The following is a 27820-nucleotide window of genomic DNA, read 5'->3' as shown; positions in this document are numbered from 1 at the left end:
ATCACATCTACTCGGCCAGCGGTGTCGAGAAAAAGAGTTGATGTTGTTTTAGCTTTCTCGTAATTCTGTGGCGCGGGTTCGATTCCCGTACGAGGCAGAAACATATGGGCAAAGTTTCTTTCACCCTGAATGCCCCTGTTACCTAGCAGTAAATAGGTACCTGGGAGTTAGTCAGCTGTCACGGGCTGTTTCCTGGGGGTGGAGGCCTGGTCGAGGACCGGGCCGCGGGGACACTAAAGCCCCGAAATCATCTCAAGATAGTACTCAAGATAGCTTCAACTACTCGGAATAATAGTTCCCAATAGCAAGGGCTATGGTGAGTCCATTGTGGACTTACCTGGCACAGGAGCGGGGCTGTAACTGTGGATGGATGGAAAAAAAAGAGTTCTGTTGGATTTCAAATGGGCCCACACTCTTAAGAAATCTTAAGCTGACAAGCGTGTTCAGCGTGAACACAGTTGACGTCAGGAAGCTGAGGGCTGTCAACTCCCTCAACCAATCACAGTTGATGCCTGGGAGAGCCTAGTGTGGCGGACTCCCGCACTGGGTGACACCCTGAGGCGGGACCAAAGAGCCTAAGTTCAACCTCTGCAAAAACAACTAGGTGAGTACACTCCCACGCTCCTTCACCACTATCTACTGTACTTGCTTATCTTGAGATTATTTCGGGGCTTTTTTTAGTGTCCCCGCGGCCCGGTCCTCGACCAGGCCTCCACCCCCAGGAAGCAGCCCGAGACAGCTGACTAACACCCAGGTACCTATTTTACTGCTAGGTAACAGGGGCATAGGGTGAAAGAAACTCTGCCCATTGTTTCTCGCCAGCGCCTGGGATCGAACTCAGGACCACAGGATCACAAGTCCAGCGTGCTGTCCGCTCGGCCGACCGGCTCCAGTGCTTACTGTTTATTCATTTTTTAGTTGCCAGATATTTGCACTGAGTCTACCGAGCTCCATTTACATTGCTGCGAATACTCGAATACAGAAAATAATAATTTGATAACCCCCAAACGATCGAATATTTTTATTGTATTTTATTAAATAAAGGTAAAAAAAATGAATGACATTACAGCTGAGACAATCTTGAGTGCATCAACATTGTCTTGAGATAAACACGTTTATAGTTTATCTAACTAAGCATTAGATAAACTTATCAATACAAATATCTTGTACGTTGTCCTAAGATGCACGTCTTCGTAATGTAGTAAATCACTTGCTACATTATGAATCACTTGGAAGTGATGCCAACATTGACAGGAAATCTGACTGACAGCCCGGCCGAAGTTTAGTCTTATTAAATTATATTAAAACAGACGTATACAATTTTTTTTTAACAAATTGTCAAAGCAAGTGAAGGTTTACAAGAGATATAATTCTCTTTTAAATTTTGATATATAGGGGAGTATTATATAAGTGAGATTATTATATATTGCATCGATGTATATTAGACTGACAAAGGAAAAGTTATGAAGGGCTTGTGTTCATGACGAACTGAACACTGTACCAAGCCGAGATCATCTGTTTGAACAGAAGAGAAAATGTATGTTGGTAAGTGAAACATTCCTGTAAAGGCACTAACACGCATAGCATTCCGACCAGAGGCAATAATTCAAAAAATAATAATGTTTGTGAACAACCTTTGTTCCAGTTCATCTACAGTACAGAGAATTCTAATACTTTATTTCGTGTTCATCTTGCCATTAACAGTACTGAAATTCAAGCTTGTGTTTGGATATGTGGATACGTGGGTGGCATCGTACGCCTGCCAGTGCAGCTCAGATTCCGCCCACTTCCGTCCCAATACTCGTACACCCGCACCAAACATTCCTTTACTTCATTAATGATTTACAGTGACTTTTAATATTGGTTGTGAACTGTTTTTAGAATAGATGTAGAGTAGACGGAGATAGAGTAGAGACGGAGAGAGACTGTGGTGCAGCATGACTCTGTGACGTCCAACTTGCAATGCGCATCACCACCGCGCAGCCTCCACCGCGACGCCACCTGTCAAGTCCTATTTTTTTTTTATTTTGTCCCTGCGGACCAGGGTTGCCAGATTAGCTTTTTTAAAGCCAAATTTCTGACAATTAGCTTTTAGCGTTTTTCGTGGGCCTCTCTTGCATGGCATTAGATTTTAAAATATCAATTTGGCTTTACATACAAATGATATAATATATAAATAGTCACATAGTATATATAAAAAAACTAAGTCCTTTCAGGCTGCCCATCAACTAGTACGTGTTTAATTCTTGTTCGTGTCCCGTCTACTGGCAGGAAACTGACACACGGCAAACGCCACATCATTCAGTCACAGGCTCCTCAGTTGCTCGCCAGCACTTGTCGTTCAGTGCGCAGTTTTCCCAGTGGTGAGTTTGTATGTTATAGTTGTACCGTGAATGTCTTTAGATAAGTGGCCTCTTAAAGTGAAAGGTGAGTGTACGTCTTATTGTTTTTAAGGGCTCGAGTTGGGTCTAGTGAGATAGCAATTTTGAACTAAGAAATAGGCCTTTTCCTTGTACAAAGTGGTGAATAGACGGATACAAATATATTTTACTAAAAATAAATACGTTATGTGGGATTGAGTAGACAAAGTGAACAGTATTTACAGTTCCTAGGACCGTGGCCTGGTCGAGGACCAGGTCACTAAGCCCAGAAATCATCTCAAGATAACTTGTCTCGTCACATGGTACTATAAATAGTGAATGGACATTTAAAATACTGATTTTTTTTTTTTGAGATATACAAGATATATACAATAGTTGTTACATTCTTGTACAGCCACTAGTACGCGTAGCGTTTCGGGCAGGTCCCTGGAATACGATCCCTGCCGCCGCCAACACATTTTACTGTTGCGTTAAACAGAGGCTACAGTTAAGGAATTGCGCCCAGTAAATCCTCCCCGGCCAGGATACGAACCCATGACAAAGCGCTCGCGGGACGCCAGGCGAGTGTCTTACCACTACACCACGGAGACTATGCAAATGGTGTTGGAAACATAACTGTTCAAGAGAAAACTTTATAAACAATTCCAAAAGACACCTGATGAACTAGGCTGTGATTCCCACGTCAGGCTGCGAGTATCTGCACCCAACAGCCCAACTGACTAGACCATCAACTATGAGGCCTGGTCAGAGACCTGGCCGCTGGGACAAACAACAGGTAGACAACATTTGGAGATCTGTTACCGTTTGGGACTGGTAGGTAATGTGTCCCCATATGAGGCTAGTGGTTAATGTTATGGTACGGAGGCACTGGTGGTTAATGTCCCCGTATAAGAAAGACTAGTGGTTAATGTGTCCTAATACGAGGCTGGTGGTTAATGTGTCATCGTACGGGACTGTTAGTTAACGAAGACAAAACTAACTTGAAATGCGAAAATATGACAGACATGGTTGGGCGCATTTCCTATCACCTAATGCTTATGTTCACCTAGCAGTAAGTGGGTACCCAGGGTTGGTCAGCTTGTGGAGTTTCATCCTTGGGAGGGTCAGTAATTTGACCTTTGAGAGGGGAGGACCTTGATCTAAGCCTAACATGTACACTTATGCACTCTGGCTGCCTGTCCCCAACACAATGAATTATTATTATTAATTATATACATGTTAGACCTGTGTTGCGGTCCCCCCCCCTCCCCCCACAGGATGCAGCCTCACAACAAGCTAACTTCAGAATAGCTATATTTACTGCTAGGTGAACATGAGGAGATAGTAAATGCATCCAAGCATTCCTGTCATTACCTGCTCTCATATCTCCAGTTCACCAGTGTTTATTTACATAATAACTACAGGAATAATATTTTTGCTATTATAAATCTAAATATAATATAAAAAGACATATTTACTACAAGTTTCAAGCAGAGAATGCATATATAGTTAACATGAAGAAATCCTTCTTGATAAAACTCGCCAGCAAAAATGTTTGTTTGTAATAAAATCGATCCTCCGATTTGTGTAGTAGAGAGAAATTGAGTTATATCCAGTTCGCGTAAAGCTATGAGTGGTCCAGAGCGCTCTTAGTGCGATGGTGTTTACTTACAAAGATTTTCATAATTAAATGCCTACCTGAATCACGACGTAGCCGCTACGAAGATGCTAGTAGAAAAACGTTTTTAAGTACATGCATAACTGCTTCGTGAATCTGGCCCCTGATCTTTTACATGTTGCTATCCTACTATGAGACCTGACTTGTATCCTGTATTTTGCTTAAGTTCTTATTTTTTTCCAAACCTAAGTAATTGGCATTTATCACTGTTGAATGAACATCATGTTAATTGTCCATTGCCCAATCGAAGACTATTAATATCACCTTTTAGCTTTCGATGTCTTCAACAGACGTAATTTTCATGTTGGTTTTGCGTGGCATCGACAAAAGATGATACAAAGCTGTGATTTTTATTTTTGTCTATAGCTGATTCAGTGAGAAAAAACAGTGATTCAAGGACTGTGCCCTGAGGTACAAAGCTTTTCACTGTGATTTTGTTTGATTAACAGCTGTTCTTTTGACTTATTCTTTGTATTGTATTGGGCAGGAAATCGAATATCCATCGCCCTACTTTACCTGCTATTCCTATTGATCTCATCTCATATCAAGTGCCTTTGCAAAGTCCGTGTATACCATCTCTGTATTTTGTTTTTGTCATAGTTGATTAATTGTGAAAAGCATGGGCTTCCAGTTTTAAAATCCATGCTGTGTGCTCACGCATCACTATGTACTAGATAGTGATAGATATGGAAATGTATAGATAAATATAGAAATAAGAACATCTGTAATGTATCATTAAATTTTATGGGTGGGTGTAATTGCTATGATTTAAAATTCTTAGGTTTAAAACTTTGCTCCGAGGATGTAATGATACATTGATTTTATTGTATTATGTACTGAATTGATTTTTATGTAATCGTTAAATTTGGTATAAATTTGATATGTGATTAGCTTGTTTTAATGTAATACTTATGATAAATAGGATGCATGTATTGCAAAACCATATTCCTGTGTAAATTAAGAGAATTTTAATTTTAATAGAGGATAGTAGTAATAGTCCCCTTAAGGAACTTGTATTTCAGGTGGTAATAACCTTTGTTATAATAATTACTATCCTCTAATGTAATGTATTAGAGGACAGCAATAGCCCCTTGAGGGGCTTGTAATTTACTTTACAAGCCTTGTAATTTACACTGAGGGGCCTAATTTAATCCATCCCTTTGAGATATTTTGTCTAAAGAAAGGTGAACCTGACCTGACACTGCATCATCCTGGAAATGTGGCTATTGACTATCTTATTATTTTGTTACAATTATTATAGCTTTGCATACAGCCCAAATTCTAGTCAAAATAAAAATTTAAATCTAATGTTTTGCTAGATTTAAAAATAAAATGACAATATTTTTGGTCAAATTTTATAATGTTTTATAACCCACACTTACGTATTTGTGAATTTAATATAAATATTTACCAAGTCTTTCGCACTCTTCTGAGTGCTTTGTCAAGGTCTGAGTGTGGGGTTAGGACGAGGCTTGCGTCCAATGACTATTGCGGCAACCTCATGAGTCGTTGAGACTAATGCAGACTAATGAGAGCAGCCGTATTAGTCTTTGAGATGTAAGTATCGTCCTAACTACGCACTCAGACCTTGACAAAGCACTCTGGAGAATGTGAAAGACTTGGTGTAAATCTTTATATAAAATTCATAAATGCATAAGTGTGGGTTTTTATCGTATGTCATTATGTCTGTGAGAGGACATTACCATTACTTATTTAATATAATTATAAATTCAAAAATAAGATGAAGGGAAAGGGAATGATTGATTCTATATTAGTTTCAGACGTGGCTGATAGTGTGGAGAACCTGGCGAAGAGCTGGTATGGAGGAGGCGGTGACCTGCGTCGTGTGTAACAAGGTATACGAGAAGGGGCCCCGCGAGCCCCTGGTGCTGCCCTGCGGCCACACCTTCTGCCGCAGCTGCCTCAACCACTACGACTCCTGCACCCGCACCCAATTCTACTGCCCGACCTGCCGCACAGACTTCAGCCACCTGAAGGTCGACGACCTACCTCTCTGCTTCTCCTTGCTCGGGCTATCTGCCACCTACATGGAAAGTCAGGTAATTTAGGTAAATCTCTTGTATTTGTGTTTTGTCATGCTGTTTTGTGGGGGGTTGAGCTCTATCTCATGGGTCCTAATTACTGGCCGTCTGGTGCAGTGATGTTCGACCCTGGTTGATACCTGGCTGATGGGGTTCTGGGAGTTCTTCTACTCCCCAAGCCCGGCCCGAGGCCAGGCTTGACTTGTGAGAGTTTGGTCCACTAGGCTGTTGCTTGGAGCGGCCCGCGGGCCCACATACCCACCACAGCCCGGTTGGTCCGGCACTCCTTGGAGGAATAAATCTAGTTTCCTCTTGAAGATGTCCACGGTTGTTCAAGCAATATTTCTTATGCTCGCTGGGAGGGTGTTGAACAATCGTGGACCTCTGATGTTTATACAGTGTTCTCTGATTGTGCCTATGGCACCCCTGCTCTTCACTGGTTCTATTCTGCATTTTCTTCCATATCGTTCACTCTAGTACGTTGTTATTTTACTGTGTAGATTTGCTACTTGGCCCTCCAGTATCTTCCAGGTGTATATTATTTGATATCTCTCTCGTCTTCTTTATAGTGAGTACATTTGGAGGGCTTTGAGACGATCCCAATAATTTAGGTGCTTTATCGCGTCTATGCGTGCCGTATATGTTCTCTGTATTCCCTCTATTTCAGCAATCTCCTGCTCTGAAGGGGGAAGTGAGTACTGAGCAGTACTCAAGACGGGACAACACAAGTGACTTGAAGAGTACAACCATACCATTGTGATGGGATCCCTGGATTTGAAAGTTCTCGTAATCCATCCAATCATTTTTCTGGCTGACGCAATATTTGCTTGGTTATGCTCCCTAAACGTTAGGTCGTCAGACATCATTATTCCCAAATCCTTTACATGCTGTTTTCCTACTATAGGCACATTTGATGTGTTTTATTTCCTCGTATGTTTGTACATACGTGATTGTATTTACTTAAGCTTACTGGGGGTTTAACTGTGACTCTTTGGTCCCACAGCACAACTTTTAATCAACTGATAAATAGGTTTCCAAGCCTGTTGGAATACGTTTTTCCCTTGTCAGCTCTCTCAGCCCACACATATCCTTTCCATGTCTCTTCCCTCCCTGCCCACACACAGCTACATTTCACATCCACAGACTTCGTGAAGGAGCGGCATTTGGGGCTGTGCGCCCTTTTCAGGAGGATACCAAGCCAACCCTTCCTCCCTCCCCCCCATGCCACTCCTGATACATTCATCGTTAATCCTACAAAGTTTGCTGAAGCTAGCCCTAAGTATTTGGCCTCCACCCTCGAACAGGCAGTGTGTGTGCGTGCGTGCTCTCACACACTGGTTAGTCAATTGGAGAGAGTGATTCAGAGGCGTCTGTCTCCGAGAAACATTCTCATTGTTCCCCAATAATTGAAGTCAAAGCAGGCTGAATATTGTTGATCGCATGGAGAGCCTGGCAAAGAGAGGTGGTACAGAGAAGGTGGTGACCTGCACCGTGTGTTCAGACCTGTACCAGAAGAGGCCGCGAGATCCCTTGGTGCTGCCCTGCGGCCACACCTTCTGCCGCAGCTGTGTCACCAGTGTGTTGCAGATCGGTAACGCCTTTGGTCCAACCTGCAGGTCACAGCACCTAAATGTTGTGGTGGAAAATCTCTCTACCAACTTCTCCCTGCTGAGCCTATTCTCGAATTTCAAGGAATTTCTGATATTGTGGTCTTAGCAAATTTTGCTTAGTATTTTAAATGTTTCAAATTATTCTGACATGAGAAAACACAAAGATATGAATCGTGTTATTCAGGTTACATATAATGACAAAATATTATGTATAATTGATTTAGAATATGAGCAGCAATTTCAACACACAAACCCTAAAGGTACAGTAAATTCAGAAGTGTGATCTCAAGACTAAGAAGATCCGTTTCACCAAGAGACTGAGAACTCTAGACCACAACGTTGAAAGCAGAGGAAACAATGGAGACATGACTCCATACAAGATATTGAGAGGAACTGAGAATAGACAGAAGCAATGCTTAAAATGAGAACCGGTTGAACCAGGGAACAAAGATAGAAGATTGAGTCATAGACGAGTCTGAGGCATGTCAGAAACACTTTATTAGTACAAGAATAGCTAATACGTGGAATCTACTACACGAAGAGATGGTCTAGGCGATCTAGGTTAACAACATCAAAAGTATAATGAGAAACATTACCTGAATTTATTAGTAAAAGTCAATGTAATAATTAACTAATGGTTAGAAAGGTAAAGTTAGGGAGCTATCGCTCGCTGCCGCAAGCACATCTGCATGATTATTCATGCTAAAACTCTGTTAACCTTTAAAGTGCAGCTGGAAAAGATCATCAAGGCAAATAGGGGACCTTCGACAAGCCGCCGGCTTCCTGTCCTCGTTGAGGCCACTAGTTTAGTGGTTCTCAGGTAAACTCATGGGGTAATAAATAACTGTCAGATGTGCTATGATTATACGAAGAGAAATAAACCTTTAATTATATATATAAATAAAACTTATCAGTAAAGTTTGTAAATTTTTCTCAAGAATGCCTTATTGACTAGCTACTTAAAATATTTTAGTTCTTAAAATGTAGCTTCCTATTGAAAAATGGCAATGTTGCATACATGTGGCAACTCTGTAGAAGAGATATGAAAATCTTTCATGTTTGCTTTTGGGAAGAAAACAATAATTATCTTTTACATATATAACTTTAAAGGTGCTTATGTATGGTCATAATGGGAAACTTCCTATTGAAATTGAATGGTATAGCGCACTGGTAGTCGTTTTCAGAAGTAGTTCTTGGTTATGCATTGGCATATTGGCTATTTGAAGTTTCCCATTATGACCATACTTAAACACTTTAAGTTTTATATGTAAAAATAAATATTGTTTTCTGCCCAAATGTAAACATCAAAGATTTTCATATCTCTTCTACAAAAGTTGCCGCCTGTGTGGAATTATCAATAGGAAGCTGTATTTTAAGAACTTAAGTATTTTAAGTTGTATATCAATAAGGTATTCTGGAGAAAAATTCACTAATGTAACAGATATTGTAGTTCTATTTACATATGTAATTAAAGGTTTATAAGGGTCCCGGTAGTACAGTCGCTAGGGGAAACATGGCAGCAATGACCATTTACTAAACATTCATAATAATTATAAATTGGTTACACAGTGGTTATACATTGGTTGCATATTTGTTTCAGTGTGACAAATATGTTGCCAATTCATTTAAATTGGTTATCAATTCTAAAATTCATTTATCATAAAACTTTTCAAATTTTCAGTCATGGGAGTCTTAAACGTTCTACCTTGGTAACCTTGATATACCTTCTAAGGTATATTGTGAATATACCTTCTAAGGTATATTCACTTAAATTTGAATATACTGTAATATATATTAAAAACAATTTTGTACTCTATTAGGAATATAATACATTTGATAGAGCTCGGTAGAGCTAATATAACGCAACAGCTTGGAAAAAAACATAGAACACATATAAAACCTAAACACTTACTTTACTAACTCTTGATGAATAAATTTATCATCATGATGTTGAATAGTTTTTAGAAATATTAATAATGATATTTCTGCTGTTAGTGTAATACCTGCAGCAAGCACGGGGATGAGCTGAAGTATTGGTGTCTGGAGTGTAAGGTGGCCCTGTGTAGTCTATGTCTCTACTCCGAGCACGAGAATGGCCACCACGTCCACCTGGCCAAGGCCTACATCGAAGAGAGGAAGTATCAACTCATGGACCAAATCGAACTTATAATATTTGAGAATATTGCCGAAAAGAAAGAGGAAATAAGAAATATTTTCTACAACAGCTCTCGGATGATTAGCACTCTGTGCCTTAAAAGTACTTTTCTGCATGATTTTGAGGAGAATATGAAGATTCTTTTATCGGAAATTGAAAAAGTTTGCAGTATCGGCTCCCTATTTGTTTCTGAAGCAAAGGTAAAACATATAGAGATGAGTAAATTAAACTCTCTGTTATCTAGAAATGATTCTACAGAAGTCGAAGTCACCAGAGAATGTGCAGCTTCAGCAGAAGGCAAGGCCGGAGCTGTCACAGCAGCAGAAGGAAAGACCGAGGCTGCTGAAGCCGCCACACAGAAGCAGCAGCAGAAACAACGGCAGGCACCACCTGCCAACAGTCAATGTGTCAAACTGGACTATCGGGATGGTAGACTCCTACTTCACTCACAAGCCCTGTGTGTCGACTCCCCTCTCTTCTTAAAGGTAATTATGACGTTCTACAAGAAGATTTGTAAACATAGTTGAGACAAGGTAATTAATTTTAAAAGGCAATTAATGCTTTTTCATTTGCAACCAAATTAGATCTAAAATAAGAAGTATTTCAACTTCTTAAACATATTGAACATTAAATGCATTATAGCTAAAACTGACTATGACTAAAAGTGATAGTCAACCCAGTAATTAGTAAGACTCACCATCTGTTCCTGACACTGAAAGGAAGGGATGCCTAAATAGCCATATTGAATGAACCACTAAAGTATCCCTTATTAAATATGAGCGAGTTTTGTTTTGTTTTTTGTCATAATTTTTCACACATGTTTTCTCCTGGGTATTATTGTTAATATGAACGACTTTTGTTTCGTTGTTCATTAACTTGACACTGTTCCACCAGACTGTTATGACCTTTTCCCTTACAGTTGCCTTCTGAGGTGTTCTTGGAGCTGGGTGTTGGTGACAGGAGTCTGGGTCGTGTCTATATCCGTGTGCAGCCTCGCCTGCGTCACTCACAGCAGTTCCTGCTACTCTGCCTCGGCACTCTGGGGCCTTCCCTTGCCGGGTCCGCCATAAATAGTGTGAACCATATAGGTCAAGACCCAGAAAATATTTTGTTTAATTCCTATATTGACAAAAGTCTGATAGGTAACACTAACGTAGGTAACACTAACGTATTGGCTTCCCTGGAGACCAGCTGCAATATACGTAGATCAACAACGGAAGGAACAGTGACTTCGGCAAATATAGGATCAAATTATTTTGGATTTATGATCTGGACCAAAGGTCACCCATTCAATTGTCCTTACAGCAAGCCTACTTGCCACAATCGCCCCCGAGTCCATTATGCAACTGAAAATCCTTCTTGCGAAAACCATTTCCATTTTGGCGAGGTAACATCAGGGTTGGAAGTAGTCCAGGCTGCCATTGGTCATAACCCCATCACTGAGGTTAAAATCACAGGGTGCGGCCTCTCCATACCTGACCTTTGACTGACAACACACCAGGCTACGCTAGCCTATTCTCTCAAATTGCCACAACGTACAAAATTCACACAGAACCCAAGTCACCCACCTAACCTATAGAACCAATGCCCCCCCCCCCCCCCCAAAAAAAAATAGAATTTTGTGAGCTGCTACTTTTTATAGTAAATTGCATTTGGTACGTTGATTACCATAACCGTCCTCGGAGGTTTTGTTAATAAAACAAATGTTTTCGTAATTTTTGCAATTTATAACATTTGGTGCCTGGAGTGATTAGATAACAATATTTAAAGTGTTGATTTTCTTAATCTTGATAAAAAAAACTTGTAGTTATCAAGATTCATTTTTTTTTTTTTATTTTTTTATTATTATTTTCTACCACAGACGTGGCCACACATTTACAATGCTAACCATCATGTATACATTTTCTTCTGTCCTCCATGGACAAGGTTCTGTCCTCCATGGACAGGGTTAGAGATGTGTTAAACATATAGTTCAAGGGTTTATTGAACAATCAACCACAGAAGGTGATTCGGTGCTTTTAAAATGCTAAGCTAACCTACATACGTAAATACATAGATACACAGATTTAAATATGCCCTACATAAAGTGCTCGATGTGTCTTTTACATAGTGTCATTAATGTGCATTTACAAAGGTGAAATGTAATTCTGATCAGCTTCCATATATACTTTATACACATACATATACATACACACACACACACATATACGTACATATACATATATACATACATATATACACACACACACATGCATTCACATACATTTGTCTCTTTTACTCTGACAGGATGAGATAGCTGATAGAGAAACTGGTGTGCAATTAAGCACTTAATCACTGAAGGTGCTTTTACAAGCTCAGGTTATATAGTTACATGACATACATACATTGTATAATTGATACATTACATGGTTAATCTTGGGTACAAGTCCAATATATCATCAAGTGTTCCAGTACTCATATAGTAATTACACAGTTCAGCATACCTTAGCCCAGGAGGGCGAAAGTCAGTCAGTATGGGACATTCTACAATATAATGTTCAAGAGAGTGCATATTTTCTCTCACAAAGTTGACGCATTGTGTACTCGACATTTGGGTTTTGAGAAAGCTGCCAGATACGTCTATATCCCAGGCGTATTCTGGCCACTATAACATCACATTGCTGGGTTCTTGTTCTATTAGTCCCATATGTGAATGTCTCCTCACGATATTTATCATAATATTTAATGCTACAACTTTCCGGTCTTTTTGAATATTTTAGGTCTGAGTTCTTCATTAGATATTTGTTTAAGTATTCTCTTTGTCACTACTAATGAAACACCCATATCATTTCTACCACTGGTTTTCTACAGGCTTTCTTTGCAAGCATATCAACAGTATTGAAAATTAAATAAATTGTATGTAAAATCGCTGATGACTTTGCAGCTTAAAATTTCTTGATAAAGTTTTTTAATACGCACAATATGATATTTGCAAATCTATTTCTTTTTGTAATGTCAATAGAAACTGTATTACTGCATTCTGGGCTTGGGTAATTTACAGTGCAACTGTGACCATTGCTCAACACAATAAATGGTGCTGTTACCTCATCCAGCCCACAACAAACTTTTTTTTTTTATCTTTATTTAAAAAAATACAATATAAATTACATATACATAAGTGTTACAAGGCAATTATACATTACAATTCTTAGTGAACAAGTGTTTCAGTAGTACAGAACAAGATCTTTAAAAAAAAATGAATGTTATACTTATTTACCTATAAACGATTTACAAAAATTGGAGAATAAATTTACATTAATACAGGGGAAATTATTACATTTATATATATTTTATATAATTCTCAGTAAACAAATTTTCCATATGATCACCGATCATGAGCCTTAAACCCCAAATGTTATACCTGATCCTGCCTCGCAAGAACTTCAATATTTTGTCTACTGAGTAACCTTCCTGCCTGCCTATCCACACACAAAAAATGTAATCAGAAAGTAACATAATTATTGTATTCCTAATTTTCTTGCATTTTATGTCAATATGAAACATTAAAAACCTATTAACTCCACTCTAATACTTGGTCCACATAAAGCTTTAAGAGTGTCTCTAATCCAATTTACAAGAACAACTTTCTGCTTACAGAAATAAAATATATGCATATTATTTTCAATTTCAGTACATTGGTCACACCTATTGTTGTCCTTAATGCCCAACATCAACAACCTATCATTAGTAGGAAGGGTCTCATGAATATAGCCATACAATAGCTCACGTTGTTTTGGGGCAATAAATTTAACATGAAGGTTTGCCCATATTACTTGCCAGCTAAAGAGTGGATATGCCTCCTCTACTCTAGGAACTATATTTGGTAGTATAACATCATACACTTGTTTACTGTCCATCATTAAAAAACCTTCAATATTACAAATCCGCCTGAGAACATCAATTGCACACGAATGTCCTAGTGCATTTACACTATCCCTCTGCATTATCTCCTTTCTAAAAGTAACACATAAGATTGCCAATGACTTATGGTACACATTCAGTATTCCTATTCCACCGTTTTTCTTACCTTTACATAGGGTAGTTCGTTTAATTGGTTGGTATCTACCATACCATACATATCTAAAAATAGTTTTGTCAATCTCTATAGCACTTTTCTTGTCTATGGGAAAGCTGAGACAAATACCACACTTTAGACAAAATTTTGCAATTGATTAATAAGCAGTCTCCGTGGTGTAGAGGTATGACACTCGCCTGGCGTTCCGCGAGCGCTATGTCATGGGTTCGTATCCTGGCCGGGGAGGATTTACTGGGCGCAAATCCTTAACTATAGCCTCTGTTTAACTCAACAGTAAAATGTGTACTTGGATGAAAAAGCGATTCTTCGCGGCAGGGGATCGTATTCCAGGGACCTGCCCGAAACGCTACGCGTACTAGTGGCTGTACAAGAATGTAACAACTCTTGTATATATCTCAAAAAAAAAAAAAAAAAAAAAAAAAAAAAAAAAAAAAATTATTACAGCCTTCTGAAACAGGGTCAGGAATGATATAGTGACGTCTGTTACGTATCCGTATCGGAATATGGATGTTAGTAATTAATCAATGGTTTGTACCTTACCTTACCTTACCTTGAGGTGCTTCAGGGGCTTAGCGTTCCCGCGGCCCGGTCGTCGACCAGGCCTCCTGGTTGCTGGACTGATCAACCAGGCTGTTGGACGCGGCTGCTCGCAGCCTGACGTATGAGTCACAGCCTGGTTGATCAGGTATCCTTTGGAGGTAAGAGTAAACCGTTTTGTCCAATAGTCTGTTTAATTAACAAAAACACTTTCTCCCTTGTTTCAAATTCATTCAGTAATTTTTAAGTCATTACAGAAGCTGGGTGACTGATGCAACCTGGATACTCAATATTGCAAAGGTGAAAGAACTAAGTAGAAGTTAAGCAGCTAACCAGACTGATTAAGATAACATCACATGCGAGTTATTACACAGTAAACATATAAGTCTTACATTAATTTGCAATATACAGTTATACAATAACACCAATGAATACAAATATACTAGAGGTCCAGGTCCCAAATCTACACAGTAAAATAACAACGTACTGGAGTGAACGATATCGAAGAAAATGCAGAATAAAACCAGTGAAGAGCAGAGGTGCCATAGGCACAATCAGAGAACACTGTATAAACATCAGAGGTCCACGGTTGTTCAACATCCTCCCAGCGAGTATAAGAAATATTGCCGGAACAACAGTGGACATCTTAAAGAGAAAACTAGATTGTTTTCTAAAAAAGTGACGGACCAACCAGGCTGTGGTGAATATGTGGGCCAGCGGGCCGCTATAAGCAACAGCCTGATGGACCAAGCTCTCACAAGTCAAGCCTGGCCTTGGGCCGAGCTTGGGGAGTAGAAGAACTCCCAGAACCCCATCAACCAGGTATTGCGTACGAAGAGAGGGGAAGGGAGGTGCCAGGAGAACTCTCGACTTAATGGAGCTGTCACTGGAAGCAGCCTTGGAATATTAGAGCAAGTCGCAAAGCTCTCACCTGGCGGCACTCAAAATATGAAAAAACTCACTATACTACGATATAACTGCACAATATTCGCAGATATATATAATGGCATGATACAAGGCTTGAACAAATCAAACTGATGTCATTATGCTGTTGTTGTTGTTAAAGATTCGCTACCTGGAGCTAAAAGATCCAAGTAGCACGGGCTATGGTGAGCCCGTAGTCATTTTGCTGCAGGCGACAGCAAAATGATGACTTCAACACAAAATGATTATGACTATCACCTACCTCAAAAGAAGTAGGTGATGACTTAAACAAAAGGTTTACTGGTTATCAAAAGATTTCGGGACGTCATCAAAACAAAGGACTGTGAGGTTCACGACGTATAAGTCAAATACTGTACCGAGAAAAAAAAATGAGTGTCAAAATTTGGGTTTATAGTCAACGTAATCATGTTCGAGGGTATGACGCTAAACTTGCTGCGTTCACCTTCAGCTGTAGTGTAAACAGTCCCTAAATCACTATAACCTAAACACCTCACCTAACCTAGCTATACATAAACCCACAATATATAATAATAATAATGATATACAATTCAGAAAAAAAGTTTGTTACTATACATTATATAGATTCATCTTGTCAATTTGTTGTCTGCTAAATCAAAGCTACACTTAGTTAAAACTAAGCCTGACGACTCGCGTATGAGGTGAATATTGGGGGGTGGTATATGTGCTATCACCGGTTCCTACACACCCATCAGACACATATGTGTCTATCTATATGGTATATAGGTGGTATGTGCTATCACCGCTCCTGTGCCAGGTAAGTCCACTACAGGCTCACCATAGCATCGTGCTACTTGGAACTTGTTCAGAGTAGCTGAATCTATAACAACAACATCCTACACACCTCCACTTAAGCGAAAGGAGGTTTAGTTGTAACATTGATCATGCCCTTGTCTGCACGACGATCTTCAATGTGCTACAGATCAAGATTGAGGAATTGTTTGGTTTCCAGCCACTGCCAGAAAAAAACAATAGTGATGAAATTTAAAAACAGTGTGACATTTTCTTTCTGAAAAAGCATGATGATGACATTATCAGTCTGCCTAATGGGAAAGGATCGGTGCAAGTGATTAATTTGAGCAAGACGTTTACATATTTTTCTGTGAGGGGATGCGCCCTTTGAAATGTCGAATGGAACTATTACTCGCATACTGGAACAATATGGGAAGTGAACAATGTTCGAATCAATAAATATACTTTGGAGCAGGCTGTTAAGGCCCCTTGCATATGGATAAGGTTCACGTGCATTACAGTCGTAATAATTAGTAAAAAAAGCGGCGTTGCCAATATCAATTGTCTAGGGATTAGAGAAACGACTGCTTCACAAACACATCAATATACTTCATGAAGGGGTAACAAATAAAAAAAACAATAATAACATGAAACACAGGTACTAGGTATCTCCAGAAATATTCAAACATTCATGAGGTGAAATAACACGTCATTAGCACTGATAACTTTAAATATTATATATGAATAAATGGGTATGCAAATAATGGTCTAACCAGATAATTAGCTATGTTAACTGAACTAAAACAGGCAATTTTGACTTAACTCATGACTGCAGATCCAACCTAATCAGCTCTACCCACGCAACTGACTGCTAGACTCCTATGCCTATCTAAGTGTGGTGTCTACACTTTGCCAAGTAAGACCCGCAAGAATACTCTCAGATATATGTATGTGTGTGTGTATGTATGTGTATAAAGCATAAAGCCGATCAGAATTACATTTCACCATTATAAATTCACATTAATGCATTCATAAATCTGTGTATCTATGTATTTACGTTTGTAGCTTAGCCTAACATTTTAAAAGCACGACGATCACCTTCTGTGGTTGTTCAATAAATCTCTGAACTGTATGTTTGACAGATCTCTCACCCTGTCCACGGAGGACAGAAGAAAATGTATATATGCTAGTTAGCATTGTAAATGTGTGGCCACGTCTGTGGTAGAAAATAATAATAATAAAAAAAAAACTGCTAACCGAGAGCAATACTTATAAACATAATTATAAATAAAAGAATATACATTTATCATTAATAAGGTGTAATTAAAAAAAAGTGTACTACAAGACAGAATAATTACAAGGATTAAATCCTGACGCAAAGTTGGGTACAATGTCGGGCATCAGTGCGGACTCCATATATGGGCATACCTTACTTACCTTGAGGTTACCTTGAGGTGCTTCCGGGGCTTAGCGTCCCCGCGGCCCGGTCGTCGACCAGGCCTCCTGGTTGCTGGACTGATCAACCAGGCTGTTGGACGCGGCTGCAACAGTCTGCATTCCCCCAGGAGACGCCACTGTCCCCACCCACATGAATAAACCTGCAATAACATTAAAGAAATATATCATACAAGCACACTACATCATGCTACAGTTAACTCAAACAATATACTCAAGAAAATAATAGGATATAATGTCAATCTCCATATGACTGAGGAAAGAAATTAATAGTATTAATGCTTTATCATGATAAATGTCAGAATCAAGTATTATTGATTCATAACAGGCAAATGATGTTTCAATGGTTCAAGAACAGTGAAAAGGTAACTTCACCATAATATTCCTTCATCAGTGTCAGTAGCAAGTTAATATATTAGATTTATCTACAATGTACAACTGAAAACTTGTTTAAAGTGTGGGTGTACTGGTCACTAGGCTGCTGCCTGCCAGGTGGAGGCAACAGTCAAGTGTGGGCGTACTGGTCACTAGGCTGCTGCCTGCCAGGTGGAGGCAACAGTCAAGTGTGGGCGTACTGGTCACTAGGCTGCTGCCTGCCAGGTGGAGGCAACAGTCAAGTGTGGGCGTACTGGTCACTAGGCTGCTGCCTGCCAGGTGGAGACAACAGTCAAGTGTGAGCGTACTGGTCACTAGGCTGCTGCCTGCCAGGTGGAGAAAACAGTCAAGTGTGGGTATACTGGTCACTAGGCTGCTGCCTGCCAGGTGGAGGCAACTGTCAAGTGTGGGCGTACTGGTCACTTGACTGCTGCCTGCCAGGTGGAGGCAACAGTCAAGTGTGGGCGTACTGGTCACTTGACTGCTGCCTGCCAGATGGAGGCAACAGTCAAGTGTGGGTGTACTGGTCACTTGGCTGCTGCCTGCCAGGTGGAGGCAACAGAACGTATCAAAATTTTATCTATACAGCGAGAGTTGTATACCATGTTTCTCGGTGTATATATACACACTGAGATTCTACTTCAGTTCTGAACTATGTCGAAGACCAAAGTTAGCTTTACAGCAGTTGAGAATGGGATGGAGAGTAAGTAGCAAGGCGTGAGATGCGAGCAATCAGACAGGCTTACATTTCTCAGCATTACACTGCATATGCTAATTTTTTGACCATTTCAAAACCCTGTCTAGATCGTCTTGCGTCTTAATTATAAGATACACTTAAATGCCTTATAAACAATTGCACAATTCCTTAAAATTACACGAATATTTGCAGGTGATGAGTCACAATAACGTGGCTGAAGTATGTTGACCAGACCACACACTAGAAGTTGAAGACGTCGTCGTCCCTTCAACTTCTAGTGTGTGGTCTGGTCAAAATACACGAATATTTGTTTGTATAAAGTATACTAAGTGTAACCTCTGCCACACTCTTAAGAAATCTTAAGCTGACAAGCGTGTTCAGAGTGAAAACAGTTGACGTCAGGAAGCTGATGGCTGTCAACTCCCTCAACCTTGCTGACCTGGGAGAGCCTAGTGTGGCGGACTCCCTCCCAGGGTTGCCAGATCCAAATTGCGGAAAGTAGCGAGCTGACGGCCTAAAAGTAGCGAATTTGTAATAAGAGTAGCCCAATTTTTTTTTTTAGTGAATGATATGGGTTTCAAAGTAATATATTTTGATATATAGAGTACACTACACGATGTTAATTGTGAGAGGTGACTCGAACCCATACCTCCAGAAGCAATGCAACTGATATACAGGATCCCTTAACCACTCGACCAACACGACCGGACACAAGAGGATGGTAGCCGAGGCTAATTCCCCATTCCCCCGCCGGCACTCTGTTGGTAATCTTGGGCATGGTATTTTAACAAATGACCTCATTCTTTGGGGCACACGTGAGGAACACAAATGCTAACAAACCTGAACGGTCTCCAGGCATATATGCAACTGAAAACTCACGGTATTGGTCGAGTGGTTAAGGGATCCCGTACATCAGTTGCATTGCTTCTGGAGGTATGGGTTCGAGTGAGTTAGGTTCTTTTAATTGCCTTATACAATTTAACGAATAAAAAGGTTATCGTCCCTTAACATCTTTATATTATGATAATCACGACATATCTGCATTAAAATCAGTGTGCAATTCCGGTTTTGTCCTCCACCGCCTTCTCACTTGTTCCCTTGTAACTTGTAACTCACTTGTAACACTTATATGCTGTGCTTCCTATTTTAACCTGCTATGTTAAATGGGATTCTTGTATTGTGATTTGTGTATTTGTACTCACTGAATTTGTGCGCCCCTTGAAGGACTTGAAGTAGAGAGGGGGGGGGGGGGGGGGTAGAAATAGGCTAAGCTACTCTATCCCTTTGAGATGTATTTTTTTATTGTCTCAATAAACATACTTGAACTTGAAGTGGACTTTAATGTTTTTTCGGCAGCTTAATTAAATATCCTTAGTTTCCGAGCTGTTTTCTTTACCGTATATGTTGTAATAAACTAGTAGTAGTAGGCATCCTTCAGTCTTGGAAGACTATGGAGTTGCGCCCTGACAGGGCGCAAAGCCTGGGTAGGTAGATATGGAGGAGAAGCTGTTATCCATGCAGCAAGTCCCCCCTCTCCACGTTGCTGAAATTATCCAATAGAAAGGCAAATGCCAATACGCAGATTCCAGCAACGTCGCAGGAGCTGCCAGAACGAGGTCGACGTCAACAACGAACTGCCATAGGGGCTCCAACTCCGGATTTTTCCTCGAGGTTGACTCCTGAAGCCTTTCCCAAAAAAGGGGTATGGCCGCAAGGCAGCGGAGGTTTAAAATCAGGGTTTTCCTTCCCCTAGATGGGCTGCCTTCCCAGGCTATCGAGTCCCATCTACCCGGAGCAGCTGGTTTTAAGGCGCCAGAGGCACGCCCTCGCCCCTTCTCCTGTCAGTAAAAGCAGTTCCGCCGGACTTAAAGACTAAGCCACCCGTGCAGGCCAGGAGTTGGACTTGGTTGTCAGAGGCTATTGGAGACGCATGCTGTATAGGAGCATTTTATAGGTCATGGGAGCTCGTCCCCCATTACCACCCCCTGGCTATGACAACCCCTTAGAACCCGTAATAAACTATTCCTATATTTACAGTTGTTTCTCCCTGTGAAGATTATTAAACAATGGTGATAATAAGGGCGCGGAAGTTCAGCCTGGCCATCAGGGCCGCCAGCAGCCCTTGGGCCCGCTCCGGCAGCTCCCAGTCTTTAATTTGGCACCTTTGTGGCACCTTTGTGGGACCTTGGTATAAGCCTAACATGTATATATACACACTGGCTGCCTGTCCCCCTACACAATGATTTATTATTACCTATTATTTTATCATTTAATTTAAATATTAAATAAAATAATTCATTTAATTATTATAGTAAGTACTTAATAATAAGTAGTAAGTACATAAAAATAATTAAAAAGTACAGTTTATTCATAGGAGATTCCTAGATTGGAATTTACTACCAAATTTCAATATATCCAAGTATTTTTAGTGTGGAATGCTGTTATTATATGCATAAATTGTTGTTTTAATAATATTACGCTTAACCACTTGGGCTGGACGGTAGAGCGACGGTCTCGTTTCCTACAGGTCCGTGTTCAATCCCCGACCGCCTAAGAGGTTGGGCACCATTCCTTTCCCCCGTTCCATCTCAAATCCGTATCCTGATCCCTTCCGAGTGCTATATTGTCGTAATGGCGTGGCGCTTTCACTTGATAGTTCCCCCACCCCCCTGAATAATATTACGAGAGCAGTATTTACGGGCTATTCATGCCCGTGCCTCCTCTTGGGTGGCTTAATCTTCATCAATCGAGAGCAGTACGTCCTAACCAGACGTTATATGATGATATCCTGAACAGTTGATAAATAAAAGTAATTGCGGAACTCCAGTTATCTAATACTTATCATAAATGGTATAAAACCTTATCATAAGCCAAGGGATTTGTAGATCAGTGTTTAAAGGGAATTCGGAAGTAATAATAACACAGCTGATGCCATCTGTCGGCAGAAGAGAACACTATCAACTGGCTGGTCAACAGTGGCCATAAGATACAGCTTACGCCATCTGTTGACATCAAATTACACTTATAACAAATTACCCTGCAAAATACAACTAACGCCATCTAGTTTTTTTCCAACGCACTATAAATAGCCAAACAGCAACCCATAAGGCGGGTTGTTGTGCTCGGGTAGGAGGTTCCAAGCTCCGCCCACAGATGGTATGGGGTGGGTAGATATTCTTTGTTGACATTCACACAACAGCCAATCACAGGAAGGGATCAGCTAAAGGCTCCATCCACTTAATAAATCATATTTATTCAGCACACCATCCTTGCTTATGACATTCTGCTTCAACTTTAATCTACCTAAAAAGTGAAATGTTAAGTATTTAAAAGTATTAATATAGTGATAATTAAATACTGCAGGATGTAACGAATGTTACATAAAAATGGTCTGGCTACCTGACTTGTGACGTTATTATTGGGGGTTGCCTTGACACAAATAATGATACGCTGCTCTGCCCTCTTATTCGAGTAAATTATTCAGTTAGATGGAGATTTCTGTCAGGTGCAAAACAGAAATTATTGTTCTTTTTCACAACAACAAGGTTGTTGCGTACAAGGACCTGTTTCTTAGTTATAATTTTATTCATAAAAGAGTGTTGGTATTCCCCGCAACAGCCAATCACAGGAAGGTATTTCTGGAAGCTCGTCCTCCTTAATGGACTCAGCACATCGCTCTAGCTCATGGCTCTCTGTTTCATCTCTTGTATATACAAACTATGACTTTTTTTAGTTACTGTTATAATTAATAATATGAGCTATAAAAGTTTTTCCACAAAATGGCTAAATTCTGCCATTAAATGGACTTCGTCTGGTATACATACAAACATACACCAATTTATTACCATTCATCCATTATTAATTTCAAATTTAATGTATACTGTCTAGTTTTTTCCTCTCGCCATTACTTGGGGCAATATGTGAAAGTTGTCTATTTATTTATCGATCTATCTATTATCTTGTACTTATATTTACAAGTTTCTGTGCTTGGAAGAAAACTCTGCATTGAATTGGGACTAATTTATTAAATAATATTATTTAGTATTAATTATATTTACAATTATTATTAATTACAATTATTACATTATTAATTAATTATTACAGTGCAGTCTCCGTGGTGTAGTGGTAAGACACTCGCCTGGCGTTCCGCGAGCGCTATGTCATGGGTTCGTATCCTGGCCGGGGAGGATTTACTGGGCGCAATTCCTTAACTGTAGCCTCTGTTTAACGCAACATTAAAATGTGTACTTGGATGAAAAAACGATTCTTCGCGGCAGGGGATCGTATTCCAGGGACCATAGGATTAAGGACTTGCCCGAAACGCTACGCGTACTAGTGGCTGTACAAGAATGTAACAACTCTTGTATATATCTCAAAAAAAGAAAGAAAAAAAAAACAATTACTTATAGCTTAGTTACTTACGTGTAACTCGCAATCGTACATTCTTCCCGATGATTGATCGACACATTTGTCAGTCACACTGCACACATTTGTGAAGTGTGAATTCAAATAGTGAAGTAGGCAAGGAAGTGTGTGTGAAGTCAAATAGTGAAGTAGGCAAGGCCAATAAGAATGAGAGGTTGGTCCGGACAATTTCTTCAGAAGGTCAGATGTAACACAAACAAGGAGCAACGGTTTCAAGCTCAACAAGCCACAAATGTAGGACTGACAACAGGAGATGCTTTTTCACCCACAGGGTTATTAATCCATGGAACCGCCTACCCGCCGAAGCCGTAAATTCAAAAACTCTGTTAACTTTTAAAGTACAGCTGGAAAAGATCACCAAGGCAAATAGGGGGACCTTCGACAAGCCGTTGGCTTCTTGTCCTTGTCGAGGCCGCTAGTGTTAGTGGCTCTCAGGTAAACTCAGGTACACTCGGGTAAACTCAGGTATCTCCGAGTGAAACTTTGTTGATTCATATTTTATATTTTTAATACAACAAAAAATGAATTAATATAATGTTACGATTATTAATGATGCCCATTATTAATTAGTGTGCCCAGAAATTTATTCCCCCTAAATAAATAAACATTATTATCATTATGATTGACTAAATCTAGTCCTTGAAGACTAGATCAATTGTGAACGCCAGCTAGCGCACAAGTACATGAGCGCCCAAAATACTTTATTTATTTATTTATATATATACAAGAAGCTACAATGGGTTTATAAGAGTACATAACATTGATGTTTATACATTCTTGTAAAACCACTAACACGCGTAGCGTTTCGGGCAGAAGAACACAACTTTAACTTTACTTATACTTTTTACGTCAACTTTACTTTGACACAATAGACGTGTGGAGATAGGCTTGTGTTTTTATTAATTAATATTACATGTTAGGCGTTTACCCTTAATACAAATTATTATATATAAGTATAACTATCACACAGTCAATGTAATAGGAGTCTACTCAAAAACTGGCCACAGGCAAGTGATTAATTGATTGCTAAAGATTAAGCCACCTAAAAGGTGACACGGGCATGAATAGCCTGTAATACGCTTTGCATAATAGTGACTTTAGGCATTGTATGTACTAGCTCTATCTATAAATTCATCAATTTTTGTATCACCCCTTGTATGTATGTATTTTACCTAAATAAACATTTGAATTTGAGTTTAAATACAGTCAAGTGTTTTGTGCGTTCGACCATGTTTGTGGACCAGTACCACCTCTGGCTGGAAGAAGGGGGACCCATAGCCTCGGAGGAAACCACACATAACGCATTGGAGGGAATGTAGGTCCCCTCCAATACAGTTTCTGTGTGCTTTTCTCCTACCACCCCCTTCTTTTTTTTTTGCGGGGCCTCTCAAAAGTAGCCCAATTCGCTATTTGTAGCGCAATCTGGCAACACTGTTCCCACCCTGGGTGACACTCCCACGCTCCTTCACCACTGACTACTGTAGTTGCTTGCTGTTTAATAATTTGTTAATTGCAATATATTTACACTGAGTCTACTAAGCTCCATTTACATTGCTGTGAATACTCGAATACAGAAAAATAATAATTTGATATCGCCAAACGAGCGAATGAGTGACATTACCGTTGAGGCAATCTTGAGTGCATCAACATTGTCTTAAGATAAACAAGCACGTAACCTGTGCATTAGATTGATTGATTGATGAAGATTAAGCCACCCAAAAGGTGGCACGGGCATGAATAGCCCGTAAGTGGTGGCCCTTTTGAGCCATTACCAGTATCAAGAGCTGATACTGGAGATCTGTGGAGTGCGACTGCACCCTGCGTGACGGGAGATGTCTCCCGTGTTGTGCATTAGATAAACTTATCAATAAAAATATCTTAAGTTGCACTCCTTCATGATGCAGTAAGGCATTAATGGAAGTGATGCCAACACTGACATGAAATCTGACTGACAGCCTGGCCGAAGCTTAGTTTTATTAAATTATATTAACATAGACGCACCCAAATTTTTTAACAAATTGTTATAGTAAGTGAAGGTTTACAAGAGATATTAGGAAAGTATTATATGAGTGAGATTGGTGAAATAATTAAACGGTTCTCTCCTAGTATATGGCAAAAGGACAAGTTATGTAGGACTTGCGTACACGGCGAACTGAACACTGTACCAAGCCGAGATCATCTGTTTGAACAGAAGAGAAAATATATGTTGGTAATTAAGTGAAACATTCCTGTTAAGGCATTAACACGCATAGCGTTCCGGCCAGAGGAAATAATTAAACAAATAATAATGTTTGTGAACAACCTTTGTTCCAGTTCATCTACAGTACAGAGAATTCTAATACATTATTTCGTGTTCATCTTGTCATTAACAGTACTGAAATTCAAGCGTGTGTTTGGATATGTGGATATGTGGATAGGCATCGTACGCCTGCCAGTGCAGCTCAGACTCCCCCCCCCCAATCCTGACCAGTACTCATACACCCGCACCAAACAATCTTTTGCTTCACCAATGATTTACAGTGACTTTTATTTGTGGTTGTGAACTGTTTTTAGAATAAATGTAGAGTAGATGGAGCTAGAGTAGAAACTGAGAAAGACTGTGGTGCAGCACGACTCTGTGACGTCAACCCTGCAGCCTCCACCACCTGTTAAGTGATGAACTTATAACCAATTAAGTCAGAGCTGGTTTGTTTTTGCATTAAGGCAGGTATTATCTCCCCTAATTTCATGTATGACTAACCATCCTGTGAGATGGGAATATTAGTTGAATCTATAGCTAGTTTTTCATCTCCACTGTGTAATATCTCATATAGAATAGGGTAGCAGCACATTGCTGTGTATACCTAATTTTGTTATATAAAAAAAACTAAGTCCTTTCAGGCTGTTTATAAACTAGTACGTGTTTAATTCTTGTTCATGTCCCGTCTACTGGCAGGGAACTGACACACGGCAACGCCACCTCATTCCTTCGCAAGTTGCTCAGTCGCTCGCCAGCACAGGTCCCGCAGTGTACAGTTCCCCAGTGGTGAGTAGTTAGTTGTTCGGATTGGCTCGTTGGCGGCTGTTGGGTGCAGACGTGTCATTAGTAGCGCTCGCCAGTTCCACCCCTAGTGGCTGTGTGAGGAGGGTGTTGTCCCCCGGGTGGGCGTGGGACGCCTGTTGAGGAGACATGGGGTGTCTTACCGGCCTCCATTGAAGAGGACCTCGTCGGCTGGTCTGGCTTTTACGGTGCCAGTGGACCACTTGTTGGTTGGTGTTGCCCTGGTGGATGTTCTCCATGTGCAGTTGTCGGAATTGGTGGGCGTCTAGCTGCTGCAGGGGAACCGCGCCGGGGTCACGTTTCGCCATCAGGCTGCATTTCAGGCGTTTCTGGGGCGGTGTGAGGGGCGTGTTTACCCTCTCCCTGATGCCGCCGGTTCTGTTAAGGTAGTGAACCTCAACATTCTACCTTTTGTAACTAAATTGAAGAAGGAATTTTAGAGTGAAGGTGTTGAGATACACCATGCATTCGATAAAAATCTCTTATTATACAAATCAATCCTTTCAAATTATTACGAACGATTGATAAATGCCTTATTTACGTCTCCGTGGTGTAGTGGTAAGACACTCGCCTGGCGTTCCGCGAGCGCTATGTCATAGGTTCGTATCCTGGCCGGGGAGGATTTACTGGGCGCAAATCCTTAACTGTAGCCTCTGTTTAACTCAACAGTAAAATGTGTACTTGGTTGTAACAACGATTCTTCGCGGCAGGGGATCGTATTCCAGGGACCTGTCTGAAACGCTACGCGTACTAGTGGCTGTACAAGAATGTAACAACTCTTGTATATATCTCAAAAAAAAAAAAAAAAAAAAATCTGTGATCACCCGAGATCCCCATAATTTTAAACATACAGATATTTACTGAGGCTCAAAAGTACATAGAATGATTCGGTGAGAATTGAATACAGACGCTTCTCTTGTTTCCAGGTCAAATGTCTCAATTTTTGTAACAGACTTGATGCGCGAATAAAAAAAAAAGTTCATTGGAATATGCAAAGTACTAGCTCGTCTTGGGGCACTAATTAATCCTGGTATTGCTACCAGGGAGGAAAAGAACGATTTGAGTGAATTATTAGGTATTTTCCCTAACTTTGATCCTGTCGGCTGTATTTAGGGCCTGACGGCCGAGTGGACAACGCTCGGGGTTCGTAGTCCTAAGGTTTCGGGTTCGATCCCCGGTGGAGAAGGAAACAAATGGGCAGAGTTTTTTACCCTGATGTTCCTGTATCAGTAAATAGGTACCTAGGCATTAGGCAGCTGCTACGGGCTGCTTCCTGGGGATGTGTAACAAAAAGGAGGCCTGGCCGAGGACCGGGCCGCGGGGACGCTAAGCCTTGAAATCATCTCAAGATAACCTGTCTCGTTACATGGTAATATAAATGGTGAATGGATAAATCTATCCTTTAACTTGAAATATGCTGAAATGAAATATGAAAAATGCTGAAATGCCTTAGGACCCTGAAACGTTTTGATATAATAAAGAACTTACAGTAAACTGACAAATGGCCAGTTTTCCCGACCTTGGGTGAGTTTATCTCTTAATTGTTTTATCTCATTCATCAGCAGCTGTAGAGAAAATAATTTCTCGTTAAATTCCCTCGATTGTTTCAAGCGTGGGTTGGGCATGTTTGAGTGGGATTGGGTGGTTATAGATAGGAGCTGCCTAGTATGGGCCAA

General features: G+C 40.2%; 1 protein-coding gene across 7 annotated transcripts in view; it reads left to right on the top strand.

The window, feature by feature from the left end:
- Nucleotides 1–2204: 2204 nt before the first annotated feature.
- LOC123768094 (tripartite motif-containing protein 5) overlaps nt 2205–27820 on the top strand; it is a 38110-nt gene continuing 12494 nt past the window's right edge. Inside the window, exons 1-5 of one of the 7 annotated variants that reach the window (XM_069306886.1) lie at nt 2330–2427; nt 2776–3156; nt 5820–6098; nt 9686–10330; nt 10765–13085. In XM_069306886.1, the coding sequence (XP_069162987.1) occupies nt 3115–3156; nt 5820–6098; nt 9686–10330; nt 10765–11331 (1533 nt within the window). In that variant the 5' untranslated portion in view covers nt 2330–2427; nt 2776–3114 and the 3' untranslated portion in view covers nt 11332–13085. Of the gene's footprint in view, nt 2428–2775; nt 3157–5813; nt 6099–9685; nt 10331–10764; nt 13086–27820 lie in introns of those variants that run through there. The other 6 variants (XM_069306884.1, XM_045758394.2, XM_045758396.2 and 3 more) reach the window with 6 other exon arrangements.

The sequence above is a fragment of the Procambarus clarkii genome, chromosome 59, assembly GCF_040958095.1.
Source record: "Procambarus clarkii isolate CNS0578487 chromosome 59, FALCON_Pclarkii_2.0, whole genome shotgun sequence".
NCBI classification, from domain to species: domain Eukaryota; kingdom Metazoa; phylum Arthropoda; class Malacostraca; order Decapoda; family Cambaridae; genus Procambarus; species Procambarus clarkii.
This window is presented reverse-complemented; position numbering and strand designations above follow the sequence as displayed.